Source organism: Oppia nitens, unplaced genomic scaffold (genome assembly GCF_028296485.1).
Source record: "Oppia nitens isolate AA-2021 unplaced genomic scaffold, nextdenovo-longstitch-racon4-pilon3 scaffold1_pilon_pilon_pilon, whole genome shotgun sequence".
Taxonomy (NCBI): domain Eukaryota; kingdom Metazoa; phylum Arthropoda; class Arachnida; order Sarcoptiformes; family Oppiidae; genus Oppia; species Oppia nitens.
Window position 1 is genome coordinate 9,600,314 of NW_026533199.1, and position 19,082 is coordinate 9,619,395.

Here is a 19,082-nt window from a genome sequence, read left to right on the forward strand (position 1 = left end):
AAATTATTAGTATTAGAGGCAATAATTTAAATTAAAAAAACTAAGCTTAGCTAATAATTAATTTGTATTCAAAATACTTAAATAAAATATACAAATAAACTAGAATTTTGTGAAAAAATTGTTATTTTTATAAATTTTTCCAGACTTTCCGGTCAAAAAATCAAACATTTTTAGTTATAATATTTTGTAATTTATATTTTCTAAATGTATTATAAAGTAAATGTTGTAAAGTAGATAATCATAATTAATTTGTTCAATGTATGAAACATTCAATAAAAAACATTTGAAAAAATATTAAATTTATTTTATTTATGACAATGAGTTATTAGTACTCTATGTTTACAATTAGTGACATTGAAATAAATCCTTTATATTATTGATCTTTTTTATATTATAAATTAATTGTAATTAATATATAAAATATAATATTTAAATGAATATTTAATTAAAGTAGTTTAATTTAAAATAGCGTGTTTACAATAATATTAATTAAAGTTGTTTTGATTATTAATTAAATTTAATAATTTGGTATAAAGTAATTATTATAAATATATAGAAAACTATTAGATATATTTTTCAATATTTTTTTTCAACAATTTATTAGTGTTTTTTAAATTCATTAAAATTGTCAATTGATGCTTCAAATATTAAATTATATTATCATAAGTTTATGCAACGATGCTATTTATACTAATATATAATAAATTTAAAGATGAATTTAAAAGATTTATTAATAATATTATATTTAATAAGTTCGTCAAACATATTGAATTTGACATTAATAGTTTTTTCAATTATATTGAGACAAACCTGTATATTATGTTCAAACATAACCCAAACACCAGTGGCCTCACCGGTAACCCCGTCGATCACTGGTCCGCTCCATGTATTTCCACTAATTAGAAGAAGCATTGGCCGACTCGGCGGTGCAGCAGTACGTCCCCGATTGGCACGTGGCGTACGTGAAACTATTTTAGCAATCAATGCATTTTGTGGTTAGTTTTGTTGTTGTAGGCGTGTGTGTGTGTGTGTGTGTGTGTGTTATTTTAAAAATAAAAAAACTAGTATCAAAAAATTGTAATTACATTTAATTTAGACGACCGGTGCTCTACAGATCAACAACAGGATCAGGTGGCAAATTGTATACAAAACGGTATTAATAGAAACTCCCAAATGATTACATTAATCCGTTCGTGTGGTGTCAGCGGTGGTAATGCCCTGTCGTGTAATCGCCGAAGAAGTGGTCAATTAAATCGTTGTCTAATCGGTCGATCAATTAATAGAAGAAATTTAGTTAATCCAAGACTTCAGCGCTGTTTTCGTAACTCTATAACAGTGGCCACACTTGACTGTCTTGTCAGAAGAAATCGTATACTAAATTCATTGTTACCATTACCTCCCGGACCTTATGGTCCAGTTGTAACTGCAGGTCGAGCACCAGCAACTCAAAGAAAAGCTACCAATAATATAAATAAAACCGTCACCAATAAAAATACCAGTTCTCTGAAAAAACCAATTAAAACTAAATCTAATGAAATGAAAGCTTTTGGTTCTCAGAAAAAGAAAGTCAAGACTTAACATCCGTTTACTACCAGTTGTTAATTGTTTTATAATAATTATAAATTATTGTTTGTATTTTTTATTTGATTTTTATTTATGTACATATAATATCTATATAAAATATAGTAGTAATTGAATTATTATAGATTAATACCATTGAATAACATTTGATAAAATATTTGTAAATGAATCAAATGAAATAAATGTTAAAATCTGATAAAATATTAACATTAATAATGACTTGTATTACAGTAATTAAGATATTGTATAATTAGTTTGATTTTAATTACTGATAAACAATTATTTAATTAAATTTGTATTTTAAAATAATTACACAATAAGATAATCAATAATGAAATGAATTTTTTAAATAGAAATTAAAAAAAATAATTATATCATTAATCTTAATAAGATTTGCATTTGGTTTTGTGAATCATTTCAATTAGAAAAATTATAATTCATAATAACTAATAATATTATCGTATATAAAGTTATAATATTTATTTTTATTAAAAAATTAAGCATTTATTTAATGTTTTTATCCCTCCTCTTATTCTTGAATTAATGTTAGTTTTGATAGTTAGTCTTCAATAAAAGTTTAGTTTTTATTTAAGCACAAAAATATTTCTAAAATTATTATAACATTATAACTAATGATTACTTTTAAAAAAAGTTATCTTATTTAGTTATTTGCAATCGTTTATCAAAAAAATAAAAAAAGATTAAAAACTACATTTTAAAAGTGACAATTCCTATAAATCATTTGTATAGTACATTGAAAATACAGTACTACTGATATTCAAGGTTATAATTATCGATCACACCTGGATGTCTGAGCCCAAAAGCACATGGATTCTGGTATTTATTTAGAAATAGTATTACTGTAATACTGTATTAGTACACAATTCACACAACATTGAGTATCATTTCATATTGATGTGTACTACAAGCTATATATTAATACTACTATATATTATATATTATATATATAATTCAATATACAATTCAATATAATGTTGTAGTTTAACATAATATAAATTTACAGTAATATTATAATAAGTAATATCCCATATAGTTTGCATCAGACAATACTGTATTGGAGTTTTTGTGTTGGCATATACTGTATATTTAATAGTTATAAATAAATTTTTATATATTAATTAAATATATTAAATTTAAACCGACTGCTATCATATTACTATTAAATAAGCATATTTTTCATTTAATTAAAAAAAATTTGTCTATTCATTTATATTGTAAATTTGCTATCATATTGTCACATATGTATAATATTTAATCAGCACTTTACTTCATATTGTATAGTATTGGTATTAATATTATAAATAAATAATAATTATTATTCATATATTTTTTGTAAAGTTGAATAAATAAATAAATAAAATTTTCAAAATATATAATTGAATTGAAAACATGTGCGGAATATTTGCTGTTTATAATTATGCGGGAGAAGTCACGGCATTTAGACCCCGAGCTCTATATCTATCGAAAAAGTAAGTTATATATTGAATATTTGTATTTTAATATATTTATTTTTAATTATATTTGAAAAAATTAATTAATTTTTAACATATTGTAGATGTATTATATACCTTTTATATATTAAGTACTAATTATTTATTAAATACCAGAATTAGACACCGGGGACCCGATTGGTCGGGATGTATAACAACGGGAAATCATATTTTTTGTCACGAAAGACTGGCCATCGTTGGTGTCGATTCTGGCGCTCAGCCCATCACTAACGCCGACAATAGTATCATACTTACGGTAAACGGAGAGATCTATAACTACTTGAGCCTCAAGAAACTGTTGAACGATCCGCAACCATATGTCACACAATCGGACTGCGAAATCATTTTGCATTTGTATCGAGAGATTGGCGATAAAGTAGTTCATCATTTGGACGGACAGTTTGCGTTTGTTTTATACGATAAAGCAGCCGATCGGTTGATTGCGGCCAGGGATCCAATCGGTATAACTACACTTTATTATGGCTACAACAGTACCGCTCCTCAAGAAATCTATTTTGCATCTGAGATGAAATGTCTGAATGAGACCTGCGATCGCATACTATCATTCCCGCCGGGACATCTCTACGATTCAACTACTGGCCAATTTAAACGCTGGTTTGACCCGGACTGGTGGTCAGAGGAGCTCATTCCCAGCGCACCCGTAGATTATACAATACTGAAGCGCAAACTCGAGCATTCAGTACGAAAACGATTGATGTCTGAAGTGCCGTACGGAGTACTGCTGTCCGGTGGTCTCGACTCGAGTCTTATTGCGTCGATAGCTGTGAGAGAGACCCGAAAGATAGTGAAGAAACATGAGGTTCAGGTGCGCACAGGTAGTGTCGACGATGGGAATAGCAGTAGTGATGAAGTAACTAACATAGAGTGGGGGCGCCTCCACTCTTTCTCTATAGGATTGCCAGATATGTATTATTTAAATATTTTGTCATAATTCAACTTTGATTGTTATATATCTAATTTTATCTTCTCTTTATACGATCTCCCGATTTGTTGGCCGCCCGAGAAGTGTCTAAATTTTTGAAGACTAGACACCATGAATACAACTTTACAATACAAGAAGGTTTGGACTCCATCTCCGATGTCATCTATCATTTGGAGACCTACGACGTGACAACAGTGAGGGCCAGTACTCCGATGTATTTATTGTCGCGAAAGATCAAAGCAATTGGCGTTAAAATGGTATTGAGTGGCGAGGGATCAGATGAAATATTTGGCGGTTATCTATACTTTCATAACGCACCCAATGCTGAGGCATTACATCAGGAAACTGTGAAACGAGTGAAAAACTTGCACACATCTGACTGTCTTCGGGCCAACAAATCTACTCTGGCCTGGGGTCTGGAAGCTAGAGTACCATTTCTCGATACCAACTTCTTAAAGTTAGCCATGAATGTTGATCCACAGTCTAAACTTTGTTCATCGGATAAGATTGAAAAGTTTATATTGAGAAAGTAAGATATTATTTTAATATTGATAGCAATTATTGTTATATAAGATAATTCAGTAGATATTAAATGCTAATAATAGTTATAATAAATGTTTTTCATTAAACTTGAAGGGCTTTTGACACGAGTCATGACCCAACACTTGAGCCCTATTTACCGGATAATATACTTTGGCGACAAAAAGAGCAATTCTCCGACGGTGTGGGCTATTCGTGGATTGATTCGCTCAGAGATGAAGCTGAAAGAAAGGTTACGGACGAAGACTTTGCTAAAAGTCATGATCGTTGGCCAGAAGACACACCGCAAACAAAGGAGGCGTATTGGTATCGATCGGAGTTTGAGAAATGGTTTCCAGAAAAGGCATGTTTGGAAAGTGTGGTCCGTTGGGTGCCGAGGACTGACTGGGGCTGTTCTGCTGATCCGTCTGGTCGGTCACAGAAAATACATAACGTAGCCTATAATAGTATCTAAATTTAAGGATCGGGATATTAAGGACGGTTTTATTATTAGGAAAATTATTATTATTATTATTTGGTTTATGACCCATTTATTTTTAATTATTATTAGTGTTTAGTTTTAATTAAAACATTTATCGGTGATTTGTTTTTTGTTTTGTGTGTATTTTTTATTTATTTAGTACAAGTAATTTTGTATTATAATTGTTTAATGATGATGTGTGTAAATGATAATGCTTAATTCATTATTTTACATAAATTACTTTAATATAATAATAAAAATCATTAAATATCTTTATTATTAGCATTATATAATACTTTTGGTTTGATTATTAGGTTTTAAGACATTGTTATTTTTTAAAATTTCAAACAATGTTAATACAATAAAATCGTTATTTGAAAAACAATAACACATAAAATTTTTACAGCAAAAATTAATTAAAACATTAAATGTTTATAGTATTATATTAATATGTGAAGTAACTATAATTTAAATTACATAAAAAATTAACAATTGTTAGTACAATATATGTTTATGAAGCGCAATGATAGTAAGTCAATATGTGTGAAATTTTTAATACAAAAAATAAAATACAATTAGAAATTATTATTAAAACAAATATATTTAAAATCCATATCTATATTCTCTAATTTTAGGGACAGTTGTCCTCTTATTATTGCTACTGTATTTCAATGGTGTCTGTGATGAACTCCAACCCCTATTAAACATATCGAAAGGCAATTCAATAAACTTTTTGTTGATCTGATCCCTCATCGATGATATATACCGATCGCCATCATTGCCTAAACCTTCTTCATTATCACCATTAAAGTCGTAACGACTTGTTTTATCTTTTGGGCTCTTATACGACGTTTGGGGAGAAACCTGTTTCTCGTAGTGATAGCGTCTGGATTTGGGTCGGCCTTTAGTAGCAATAGTAGAGCTATATTTGTCAGTCATATCTTTAAATAACTGTCTATTAAAACCAAAGTCAGCATCGGATTGAAATTGTTTATAATTCATATAATTATTATTATTATATTGTTTTTTCATTTTGCTACTTAAATCAGTAAGCATTTTAGGTTTATAATTATTATATTTGTCATCGAGATTGCCATCATCACTGTTGCCGGTGTGCATACCGGTGCCAAACTTCCCAAAACCACTAATTTTGTTGCCCCCACTTTCATGATTATTATCAATTTTATTATTATTATTATAAAGCGATTTCATTTCATAGTTTTGATAGTCATTATCCTCGTTATCAATCAATAATTTACTCCAAGGCTTAAATTTTTGAAAGTTTACAAGAAATTTTGGTGAATCATAATTATTGTAATTGTCCTCATCTTTGATATTATTGTCACTACTGCTGTCATTATCCTCTAAATTGACAAACCATTTGGATTTATCCGGTCTCCGCTGATTATAATCGTCGGCTTTATTATTATCGTATGTACCGGTGCTGTCAAACATGTATTTTCTTTTATAATTGTTTTTACTGTTACCACCGGTAGTGTCATAACTCGTGTACATATGATTGTTGTTGTCGTTGTTGTGGTTAATAAAACTATTGTATTTCATTTGATTCCGGTTCTCAGTCTCACTATTTTTATAGTTATTTTTGTTATTATAATTACTATTCCGGTTGTCATTTCTAAAATTGTAGTCAAATGGGACATCCCTTTCGCTATCGTCCCATGTTTTCACTTCAAATTTATGATCTATAATGTCATAATTGTTTCCATAATTGTTGTTATTATTATTATTTTCTTTATTATATAAATCTTTTTTTACTTTCTTTGATGTAACCTCTTTGTCATAATCTATAAATAATAATCTTATTTATTAACATCAAAGTAAATATTTAAAGAAAATATTAATATTTGATTTTAACAATTTTTTAGAAACTAAAATTTTATATTAATATTATATATATTAAAAATATTTTTTTTATAAAAATTAATAAACACTTACCGGGAGTCCAATGAATATCCTTTTCATAGCCAACCTTTCGGTCGTGAAAATAATGAACTTCTCGGAGAAAACTTTTGTTATTATCTTTATTTTCATAATTATTATCATAAAAATTGTCTTTTTGTTTAACAAAATCATAGGTCTGTCCACTGGCTAACAGATCGCCACTATTTGTTAAATTTCTATTAATTTTGTTAGTTGTCTGAATCACTTTACTTTTATCACTAATAAAGTCTTTAGACTTTTTAGATGAAAAGTCCGAAAACTTTTCACAATTTATTTCGGATAAAACTATAAAAATTATGATTACTTTTGTAAATATTTCCATATTTTTGATGATACCATAAATTAATTCAATGAAAAACAAATATAAATACCAAATTGATACCAATATTAATATTAAATTATTAAAACTATTTACTTAAATGTTAAATATATATATAAGTTGTATTAATAATTATTAAAATTCATGTTAACATTGAAATGTCAAATATTCATAATACAAAATAAAATGTAATTTTATTTTATTTCATTTCATTTAGATATTCAATACAGAAGAAAACAAATATAAATAAAACTATTAAAAATATATAAATATATTGAAACTCAATATAAAAGAAGAAACAAATGATTTTGAAGACAAATAAATGAAGAAATAATAAAAAAAACTTTTATTTATTAGTCACTCAACACAAACACAATGACCGCAACAATGGGTTTGTTTGAACAATATTTGTAACACAAAGTTGTTGACAATGTTATCAAAAATATTTATTTTGATGTCACCAAACAAGTGATCTATTTTGAACTTAATATCAATAATAAAAAATGTTATGCAATGTGTGTGTAATATAAGCGAAAAAAGACAACCAAACAAACAAAACAAAATAATAAAAACCATTAATTGACAAATAAAATATTTCAGTTATTATCGTTAAATTGAATCAGTAAACAAAAAACTAATTTAATTGTCAATAAAAATTAAATGTTAAGACAAATGGGATCTATTTTTTGTTAGAAAAGAAATAAATTTTTGTTAGAAAATTAAATTATGTTTGAATTGTAAATTTCTATCACACACATCATGTTATAGACGAAACAAAATTAAATTATATATATATCACAAACTTTTATATAAATTATGAATTAAATAATAAATCTTTTGATTTTGATTATAAAACTTAAAGCCATAGAATTTAAGTACTAAATGGCTATAACTGTACAGAAGTGCAACACATTTCTCAGCTCTAAAACAATGATAACAACTTGTTTTCCACAATAAATGTTTGAAAGAAAAAAGAGTTTTTTAAATATAACGATAACTAATATTTAGTTTGTTATACACAAGTAAAATATAAACCCTATATAAATATTATATACTGTATTATTATTGTTATTATTATTATTATGTTTGTTTAGCTTAATTGCATAATGAGTTAAATAAAATTTTGTGTGAATTATTATTTTTACATTTAGCTATCATATATTGATAATTTACCTGTAATGTTATATAATAATTTAATACTAGAGATAAAATGTTTTTTATAATATTGTAAATTATAATTATTAAATATACCGTATAAATGTTTTTATTTTTTAAAATCATGCACACAAAAAGCTTTAGAGAAAATATATTTATATTTACGATAAAGTTATTAAAAATGTAGTTTATTTTATGTAAAGATTACTTTCTTATCTCTTATTTTAAATTACGAGTATTGACCTTAAAATCTATTTAGATCTGTCTGTTATAATAATGTTATAATTTAAAATAATATGAATGTTATATTGTTATTATAGTTATTTATTTGTTTAAAAATTCAATAGTATATTTTATTTTTTACTACTCAAACAAATTATGATTTAACTTTTCTAAAGTAATAAATTATTATTAGAAGAATAAAGCAATCGATATATGAATTTTATGAATATTTTTATTAAAACAAAACAATATTTTTTCATTAATCACAAATGATTTTTCTGCGAACAATGGCTTTAATAAGTTTAAAATACAAAAATACAATATATATACAGATTTAATCCTAGAAACTATTATAAATAAAAAAATTTAAAAACATATAAAACTTTAAAATTTAAATTAACTTTTAATATAATATTATACATATATGGTAAATCTTGTAGATTATAATTTCAATTTAAATATACAAATAAAATTATACAAAAATTTTATTTATATTTTCTAACTATAAATACAATAATTATTAATACAAAAAAATAATTTATTTATTATTTTAGTGTTAGGTATATATTAATATAAAATATAGGATGTTTATAAATCCTATTGTTTTTTTACTATTTGATTATAAAATAATATACATAAAAGTAAAATTTCTGTCAATTATAATTACTTTATTTTATTACTCGCTTTTTAAAAAATACATAATAACCCAATTTTGAAACTTATTTATGGTTAATTATAAAACATAAAAATGCTTTTTTGCAGTTTTAATACATTATATTTTGACATAATGTCTTTTAAATAGTGATTAAACTTTACTAGAAATGCAATATATTTTAATCAAAAAATGAAAATATTATTGATAGTAAAACAATATTTTAAAATTATTTCCTCAACAAAAAATAATAATGAAAACTAATTATTGATTACATTTTCGTCACTTTCCTTTGTTTTTTGCTATAATTTAATTAAAGATTTATTATATGATTAAGATGTAACACTATTTTATATATTTATATAATAAAATTATACTCAAAAAATATTATTGTAATTGTATTGAATATAATTGTTTATAAAAATTTATGCCACGAAATAAAGATAATTTCCTAAATATTTTTTCCATTTAAATAAATTTTTAATAATCATTTATTAAACCTTATTGGTAATAGTAATTAAATTAAATTTTTAAAAAATAATTATATTTAATTGATTTAAAAGTAATTAATAAAATTTTGTAATTACAAAATAAAATAACATAAATAGAAAATCTTATCCTAAATAAAATAAGATTATACGTGATCATAATTTTAAAAATAATTTTTAATATATTGATAATAAATGTGTAGTTATACTACAATACTATATTATATAGTCTATATATTTAATAATTTTCTATTTAATTATAATTAATATATAGTTCATTAGTTTAGTTAACTTTTTTAGTTGAATTTTGTTGATTAATATTTTTCTTGTTTGTGGCAAACTTTGAATCGGTTTGCTGTCGGGAGTCTTTAATATCAGTAATGTTTAACAAAATTTTGACAATAAATATAAACCAATAGATGTTAAGTGATAACAGTAACCAATGTAAGAGAAATAGTAAGAATATTGCCGGATGTGGACCTGATTTTGTCACTTCATTGAGTATTGTTATCGGAAATAGATAGAGACGAAACACTATCCATGAAATAAAAAATAGCAAAAACATTACGACAGTCAATAAACCGGTCACTTGACCCCATGTGCCGGACAAACGTCGAAAACAATTGAGACATTTGGATGTTTCCATCAGGATATCGGTGCCGTCGTGAAACATTAAGATAACTGATCCAATTGTTCCGATCTGTATGGCATAGGCCACAGTCATTATGGTTATAGCCATCAGATGATGTGTAAGCATTGCATTGAAATCTTTTAGGTTTTCATCCAATATCAACAGTGCATACAATGCGTGCATATAATAACCCAATTCAAGCATATAAATTGACCATTCAATAGAGGTTAGTGAGTGTATACTACCGGTGCTACTTTGGTTCATATAGTCTTCAAATAGGTTTGTATTGTTGTCAAAGAAATGACCGGACATTTCAATGAATACATGTGTGAATAATAAACTAAACGATAGGCTATAGTATAGTAAACGCCACATACACTCAACAAATGTTTGACTGTCCCGTGGATTCAATGCCATAAACTGAGAGAACTTTTTAAAAATATTTTCCGACAATAATTTTCTTAATACGGTTAATATAATGGCCAACAATAGGATTGTTATAATATCCAACTGCTTAATGTTAGCCATATATTTAGATATATTGATTGAGACATTTTTGTCCATTAAATGTCTAATATTATCAATAGTATAATAATATGAATTTTTAATAAAATCATAGTAACAAATAATATAATTAGTTAAAAACATTTTAATAAATATTGTGTGTTGTTTGTAATGTGAATGAATAGACTATATGAGTTAAAACTTGAATGTAATAAAATTAAACACCAGTTTATAGTTTTACGAAATAATCATTTATTGCATATTCATATATAAATATAATAATGGAAATCATGAAAATAATTTTTAAAAGAAAACATTTATTCATAATCATTATTAAAGTTGATATAATTAAAATATATAATAATCCAATAATATGTATAGATATATTGTAATATATTCTGTATATTTTATAACTATATAAAAATAATTAATTAATTAATATTAAAACTAAAAAATTAAACATAACAAATATAAACAAAAAAATATTGTATTTTAAATATCAATAGCATAGAAAAATATCATAATTAATATATAAAAATGAATTAACATAATTAAAAGTTTATGTATGTTATGTTAAATCTTGAATGTAGTTATATGTAGATACCGGTCATAATTAAATTTAAAACTTAATCTTTATCTAATTTATCTTTTATTAAACTAATAAATTAAATAAAAAATTATAATCATCTAATTAATTATATATTATTAATTTCTTTTAATTAAAGTTCTTTTAGGCCATTATAGTAATGGACAGCCAGCTGTATACATATTAATGTTATTTTTAATATTATTGCTATAACTGTTATGTTATTAATGTGATTAACTGTGTTATATATTGATATATAATTAATGATTAATTAATAATTAAACTTAATGAAAATAGTGACCAAACTATTAATAGTATTAATATACAGTTTATTATACAGTATTTATTGACAATTTGCTGTAAATTATTAATTATAATTGTTAATGGTAATGTAAACATTATGAAAATAATTGATATTTTTATATTCATTTAATATCAAATATATATATATATATAAAGTTAGTTTTAAATAAATTTTTATAATTGTACTTATTTAATGTTATATATGTAATGTATAATATTTTTATGATTGTATTTTTTATGTAGTTTATTAATATGTATTGTCTGTATTTATTATGTACTGTATATTATATACAGTATTTTATGTATTAATGTCATATATTATATTTATTGGATTTTGTTTATAAAACTAGAGTATTAATATCATGTATTATCTGTATTTATTATGAACTGTTAATTATATACTGTATTTTATTATATTTGAGTTTTATATATATTTTAATAAATACAATTATATTTTACTTATAGTTTCAAATTTATTTTGAATATTTTACTCAAATTATAAATTATGTAAAATTTGAACGTTAGCTTTACAATATTGAAAATATTACTTAACAATTTAAAATATATGGTAGAGAATTACGCTTGAATTACAATAAATAATGAAAATTTTCAAAACTGTTTTTCGTTTTTGCAAATATTTTACAAATGTGTTTTCATAAAAAATTTAAAATTTTACTTTTACCAAAAATAATTAAATTTTACTAAGGTTTGTTTGAGTGTACACTCGACATAAAAATTAATAATTCATTACAAATTATTTCTCAAAATTACTAATAATACGAATATATATTACAATAATTATTATACAGTTATTTAATTTGAAATAAAGTGTATAAATGTGGCGACAAATTGTGTTGAAAAATGTTATTATAATTTATAATACAGTAGAGTAATGATAATAATTAGCTCTATATTTATAGCTCTCTCTCTCTCTCTCTCTCTCTTTCTCTCTCTCTTTCTTTCTCTCTCTCTCTCTCTCTCTCTCTCTCTCTCTCTCTCTTTCTCTCTCTATTACTAAATTTTTTTTATAATCATTGTTTGTTTTAGCGAACAAACTCATTGCACTGAACATTAAAAAAAACATTTAACAAAAATATTAATATAAATAATATTATAACAAAACATTGTCTTCAAAATAATAGAAGATTCAAAAACTTTTAATCCATATTTGGATATCATATGAATGTTTCATTTAATAAGATTCTAATCGATATGTGTTTTGAATGAATGAATTCTATGCCAAACACGAGTACATGAATTCAAATTTAATTATTATATTATCCAAACATATTAAAAAAAAGTTTTATTAATTTTTAATTAATTATAATATTTTTATAAACTCTTTAATTGTTTTTTAACTAAATTATTTGTTGAATTTTTGCTATAATGTAATAAAAAAATAATAATATAGGATTTAGATGTAACAGTATTTTATATATAGAAAAATATTAATATGTAATAATAATAATTGTAAATAAAAAATCTTATCTTAAATAAAATAATTATTAAATAAAATTAGAATATAAGTGAACATAATTTTAAAAATATTTTTTCATATACAGGTATTAATAATAAGTATCTATATATTGTACAGTAGTAATTAATTTAATAAATTAATTTATTATTATTATTATTATTAACAAGTGGTTAAACATTATTTTAGTTGAATTTTGTTATTATATTTGTTTCTTGTTTTTGATGACTATTGAATCGATGTGCTGTCGGACATCTTTAGGATCAGAAATGTTTAATAAAATTTTGACAATAAATATAAACCAATAGATGTTAAGTGATAACAGTAACCAATGTAAGAGAAATAGTAAGAATATTGCCGGATGTGGACCTGATTTTGTCACTTCATTGAGTATTGTTATCGGAAATAGATAGAGACGAAACACTATCCATGAAATAAAAAATAGCAAAAACATTACGACAGTCAATAAACCGGTCACTTGACCCCATGTGCCGGACAAACGTCGAAAACAATTGAGACATTTGGATGTTTCCATCAGGATATCGGTGCCGTCGTGAAACATTAAGATAACTGATCCAATTGTTCCGATCTGTATGGCATAGGCCACAGTCATTATGGTTATAGCCATCAGATGATGTGTAAGCATTGCATTGAAATCTTTTAGGTTTTCATCCAATATCAACAGTGCATACAATGCGTGCATATAATAACCCAATTCAAGCATATAAATTGACCATTCAATAGAGGTTAGTGAGTGTATACTACCGGTGCTACTTTGGTTCATATAGTCTTCAAATAGGTTTGTATTGTTGTCAAAGAAATGACCGGACATTTCAATGAATACATGTGTGAATAATAAACTAAACGATAGGCTATAGTATAGTAAACGCCACATACACTCAACAAATGTTTGACTGTCCCGTGGATTCAATGCCATAAACTGAGAGAACTTTTTAAAAATATTTTCCGACAATAATTTTCTTAATACGGTTAATATAATGGCCAACAATAGGATTGTTATAATGTCCAACTGCTTAATGTTAGCCATATATTTAGATATATTGATTGAGACATTTTTGTCCATTAAATGTCTAATATTATCAATAGTATAATAATATGAATTTTTAATAAAATCATAGTAACAAATAATATAATTAGTTAAAAACATTTTAATAAATATTGTGTGTTGTTTGTAATGTGAATGAATAGACTATATGAGTTAAAACTGGATGTAATAAAATTGAACACCAGTTTATATTTTTACTAAATAATCATTTATTGTATATTCCTATATAAATATATTAATGGAAATCATTTTAAATAATTGCAAAATTGAATTATAATATGTTTACTGTTTATTCATAAGTCATTATTTTATTTAATATGATTAAACTAATTATATACAAATACATGTGTAATATATACTTTATATTTAGTAGTCTATTGTATAAGTATATAAAAACGATTAATTAGATAATATAAATTTAGTAAATAAATAAAAAATATGTTTCATAAATAATATACTATCATAATATTGTTTAAAATTAAACATAACAAAGATTAATAATTAATATATAAAAATGAATTAAATGTAAATTAAAAAACAATATATCTAATGTTAAATTTTCAATGTAATTATACTTATTATAATTAAATTTAGATACTCTAATCTTTATCTACTCTATGTATTATTTATTAATATTTTTTGTTTGATTATTTTGTTATTTTTGTATATAATATTAAAACTAATAGGATTGAAAAAATATTCATTTAATTAATTAATATATATATATATTATTAATAATTAGTGATTATAAAGATTTTTAAAAAAAATTATTATATATACTGTAATAATAATGATTACACGACTTTTGTATTTAAATGTTAAGTAAAATTTAAATTTACAGATAATTTTTTAATAAGTCTTAATTTAATAATGGTATTTATGATTTTAAATAGAAATTTAAATTAAATTTTTAAAAATTATTAATTTTATAATTTATTCCTAAAATTTTATTTTGTATTAATTATTTCTTAATTATGATAAAAGAAAAATTACAATAATTATAATATTATCATAATTCATAACTCATTCAAATATCATAATTATTTTACGTGTTTTATTGGGTACTTTATAATTGTTTTCAAAAATATTTAATAATTTAATTTAAGTAAAAACTTACTGTAATTGAAAACATTTATTAGCACTAAACTAGTAAATTGGTCTATAATATCGATATTGAACACCAATTGACTATTTAGTACAATACTATAGTGTAATATACTGTATTAATAATCAGTGTTTTCAATAAAAGTAAGTTTTTTATTTAAATTATTTAATTTACAGTACAATACATGTGTTAGAAATGTGCAAAAGTGGCGCCAATTTGTGTTGAAAAATGTTATAATAGGATACAAACCGCTATAAACAATGTTATGTTTGGTTTTTTCGGTACAAAACTCATTGCACTCAATATTACACAAAACAATAACAAACTTAAGTATTAATATTAATATTAATAATATCATAACAAAACATTGTCTTCAAAATAATAGATAATATTAACTCATGTTTTAATATCACATAACTGTTTCATTTAATATCATTTAAAATCTAATGTTGTTTTCATATATGATATTCAAATTGATATGTGTTTTGAATGAATGATTAATAGTAGTCATGCTTTCAATGGATTCAACATTTTTTAAGTCAAATTTAATTATCAATATTAGCCAAACATATCATTAATAAAAAAGTTTTATTGATTTTTAATGAATTATAATGTTTTATAAATTGATTTTTGTTTCAGTAAATTGTTTGTTGAGTTTTATAGTCAAACAAATTAAATAATAATAAAATGATTGTCTTATAAGTGATAAATAATAAAAATAAAAAAATTATTGCTTTTATTATAATTATAGTTAATTTCTAATTATAATTATTATTATAAATAATTATCAATTAATAAAATGTTAAAAACACTGTCAATGAAGCCGTCGATCAATGCGACCAAAGCCCTGATTATCGGCACTTCGGTAACAGTTTCGGTGGTTGTAATCTACAAGAGGTTAGTATTGACACAAATATTATTATTAATGCTTTTATCGGTGACTTTAATATTCAAACTTTTTGTTGTTTTCCCCGATTTGTTTGCCAACAGTTACCGATATTTTCAATCAAAACGGGTGTCACAGTCGTCGGTAATGACCAGATGTGCCGAAACACAGACTGACGGGTGTATGATTTCAACGCTGTCGTCGGTACTTAAAGTTAACGGCACTTCGAGTCCGACCAAAAACAACAAAACGATAGACGCGGTCACGTTTGGCGGCTGCGGTGATATAGTGGCTCAAAGCGGCGGCGGTAGTCAACGACAGAGGACACACTCGTTTAGGAATAGTCTGTCGCGAAACACATTTGATGATGTGATGAACAGTCCGTACTATAAGTTTGGTGTAAGTTTAATGTCGTGTCTTATTGTATGACAACTATTGTTTAATCGGTGAAAATTTATGACTCAATTGATTGTTTGTAGGACTCGGAAGACTTTATGGAGAGCTCGTCAATCATCTCAAACGCCACGACAACAACATTGGGTTATTGGGAATGTGAGGAAAATCTGCACTTCTTTGTCCTCTATCAGATGTCTTTGGCCGACTTGGACTCAATAGTCAGTCCACGTGTTGACCGCAGCGTACAAATGTGTTGTAACGACTACAACGAATTCAAAGCCAAAGTCGATTGTCTTCGGCGAGCATTTGACCAAATTTTGAGCGAATCGGCCGACAATCGGAACTTCTTGAAAGACATGGGCAAAGAAATATTGGAAATACTTCTCAATCATTCACTTCGGGTAACTCTTTATGTAAATAAAAATCACATATATTTAACATTTTTGTGGTGAAAACTTTTTTTAGTTTCTGCTATTTTTATGTTAATTATGTACTAATCATTTGATTGTTTGATTGATTGGTTATTTCAGTTTATTATTATTTGTTTAAATGTGTTTTGTGTATGAATATTAAAAACTTGACGATTAATACAAATTTAATTATTTTGTTTGTTTGTTGACCACAGGATCCGACAGATTGTATATCAGCGTACTATTCATTCATCGATTACGTGTCCGATACGTCCGGTCACAAAGATATCCAAAAAGAGATAGCTTTACGGTCCATACCCTGTCTGTCCTTTTACGACGTGGTCTTAGATTATATAATACTCGACTCATTCGACGACTTGGAGAACCCGCCGTCCGCCGTCTCGTCTGTAGCCAACAACCGATGGCTTTCGGCCGGTTTTCGAGAGTTGGCTCTCCAGACAGCTGTTTCGGCTGTCATGCGCCGAAAGAGGTCAAAACTAGCCATTCCTGACGGCTTTTTCGCCCACTTCTACTCGATTTTAGATCACGTCTCACCAGTCCTTGCCTGGGGTTTTCTCGGCTCTGATCAAGACTTGAAATTTAAATGCTTTTTAGTTAAAGAGTCGCTTCAGTCGGTGATCAGAGACTTCTTTTCATTTGATCGGTGCAGGTATACAAACCTCAATGATCTCTGTGAAGACATACTGAGGACAACACGCGAAAGATATTGGGAATTGAATAATAAATTAAGTATATTAAACACATAGATCTTGTATTATATATATATATATATATATATATATATATATATATATAAGTTATAAAATCAAACAAATTATTATTAAAATTAAAAGCACTTAATTTTTACAAAATGCCTTTTTAGATATATAGTAGTAATAATTATAAATTAAATTATAATAATATATTTGTTGTTAATATAATATATTACAAAATATCTGTATTTATTTTCAAAATACTATATATCTAATTTATGGTTTATTGTGTTTATTGTTAATATTGTATTTAACTTTATTTTTTAATTTTGCAAACATTAGATAGGTTTTACATATATAAATATAATCATCGAATTATTGTATTAAATTTAGTTAAGCAATTATTTTTTTTAATAGTCATGTTATTATATTATAATCAATATATGTTATAATTATTTTATAGAAAATTTTAATTAATAGAATATACAAATTGAAAATTAAATGATAATAAATTTTTGTCATCTTAATTATGCCATAATTTTTTAATATTTTATTTAATAATATATTAATATATTATAAAATAATTGTTGACTATTAGTAATTAGTATTGTAAAATAACGGTATACTGTAATTGAATTTCGAAATATATTACTTATATTTTAAATTGAGAAAATAAATTTAAAATTAAATATATTTAGCAAATATAATGTATAATAATTGTTTTTTTTTAATGAATAAGACGAAAAAATAAGAAATATGCATTTCAATTGTTTTTATTATAAACATAACTTAAATTATGTAAAGTGATAATGATTTTATAATTTTTAAAATAAAACAGTTGAGAATGCTACAAAGCATTTACAGATAAAAACATGAATAACATAAATATTTTGATAACCATTAGTTTGTAGTAATAACGTCTAAATCGTAACATAAAAATTAGACTCAAAATGACTGAAAATCATTTGTCACCAAATCTATGATATTTAAAAAAATAATTAATTCAATAATAGTTGTTTAAAAACATTTCGATCAATAGTGAAATTTTTGTACAGTTATGATAAATAAAACTGAAAATATCGATATTTAGATAGTTATGTTTCGCACATTAAAAGTAAGCTATCATCAGTTTAAGTAAAATGTTACCTAGTATTATTTTATACATTATCAACTCT

General features: G+C 24.4%; 5 protein-coding genes across 5 annotated transcripts; 3 read left to right on the forward strand and 2 right to left on the reverse strand.

Moving 5' to 3' along the window:
* Positions 1 to 830: 830 nt before the first annotated feature.
* LOC128951240 (uncharacterized) lies at positions 831 to 1,578 on the forward strand. Its single transcript, XM_054296489.1, has 2 exons — positions 831 to 995; positions 1,097 to 1,578. Exon 2 carries the CDS (start codon positions 1,174 to 1,176, stop codon positions 1,576 to 1,578), a length of 405 nt encoding a protein of 134 aa, XP_054152464.1. The 5' UTR covers positions 831 to 995; positions 1,097 to 1,173.
* A 1,380-nt stretch (positions 1,579 to 2,958) lies between these two features.
* LOC128952623 (uncharacterized) lies at positions 2,959 to 5,231 on the forward strand. Its single transcript, XM_054298042.1, has 4 exons — positions 2,959 to 3,071; positions 3,210 to 4,015; positions 4,090 to 4,564; positions 4,672 to 5,231. Exons 1-4 carry the CDS (start codon positions 2,992 to 2,994, stop codon positions 5,027 to 5,029), a joined length of 1,719 nt encoding a protein of 572 aa, XP_054154017.1. The 5' UTR covers positions 2,959 to 2,991; the 3' UTR covers positions 5,030 to 5,231.
* Positions 5,232 to 9,616: 4,385 nt separating this feature from the next.
* On the reverse strand, positions 9,617 to 10,992 carry LOC128951241 (ceramide synthase 1-like). The gene is made up of 2 exons (XM_054296490.1): positions 10,175 to 10,992; positions 9,617 to 9,647 (listed from the first exon to the last, which is right to left on the reverse strand). Exons 1-2 carry the CDS (start codon positions 10,990 to 10,992, stop codon positions 9,617 to 9,619), a joined length of 849 nt encoding a protein of 282 aa, XP_054152465.1.
* Positions 10,993 to 13,533: 2,541 nt separating this feature from the next.
* Positions 13,534 to 14,163, reverse strand: LOC128951242 (ceramide synthase 1-like). The gene has a single exon (XM_054296491.1). The coding sequence runs from the start codon at positions 14,161 to 14,163 to the stop codon at positions 13,534 to 13,536; it is 630 nt and encodes a 209-aa protein (XP_054152466.1).
* Positions 14,164 to 16,297: 2,134 nt separating this feature from the next.
* LOC128951243 (mitoguardin 1-like) lies at positions 16,298 to 18,831 on the forward strand. Its single transcript, XM_054296492.1, has 5 exons — positions 16,298 to 16,399; positions 16,493 to 16,787; positions 16,868 to 17,185; positions 17,410 to 17,944; positions 18,812 to 18,831. The coding sequence occupies exons 1-5, from the start codon at positions 16,302 to 16,304 to the stop codon at positions 18,829 to 18,831; spliced, it is 1,266 nt and encodes a 421-aa protein (XP_054152467.1). The 5' UTR covers positions 16,298 to 16,301.
* Positions 18,832 to 19,082: the final 251 nt, after the last annotated feature.

Bases quoted from the DNA above. Each gene is read 5' to 3' on its own strand.
- LOC128951240 (XM_054296489.1), top strand. From the start codon at position 1,174: ATGATTACATTAATCCGTTCGTGTGGTGTCAGCGGTGGTAATGCCCTG.
- LOC128952623 (XM_054298042.1), top strand. From the start codon at position 2,992: ATGTGCGGAATATTTGCTGTTTATAATTATGCGGGAGAAGTCACGGCA. The intron at 3,072-3,209 runs GTAAGTTATATA...ATTAAATACCAG, and splicing joins GCTCTATATCTATCGAAAAA to AATTAGACACCGGGGACCCG. The intron at 4,565-4,671 runs GTAAGATATTAT...TTAAACTTGAAG, and splicing joins GAAAAGTTTATATTGAGAAA to GGCTTTTGACACGAGTCATG.
- LOC128951241 (XM_054296490.1), bottom strand. From the start codon at position 10,992: ATGGCTAACATTAAGCAGTTGGATATTATAACAATCCTATTGTTGGCC. The intron at 9,648-10,174 runs GTTTGCCACAAA...ATTAAATTATAG, and splicing joins CGACAGCAAACCGATTCAAA to CAAAAAACAAAGGAAAGTGA.
- LOC128951242 (XM_054296491.1), bottom strand. From the start codon at position 14,163: ATGTCCGGTCATTTCTTTGACAACAATACAAACCTATTTGAAGACTAT.
- LOC128951243 (XM_054296492.1), top strand. From the start codon at position 16,302: ATGTTAAAAACACTGTCAATGAAGCCGTCGATCAATGCGACCAAAGCC. The intron at 16,400-16,492 runs GTTAGTATTGAC...GTTTGCCAACAG, and splicing joins GTGGTTGTAATCTACAAGAG to TTACCGATATTTTCAATCAA. The intron at 17,945-18,811 runs GTATATTAAACA...GATAACCATTAG, and splicing joins GGAATTGAATAATAAATTAA to TTTGTAGTAATAACGTCTAA.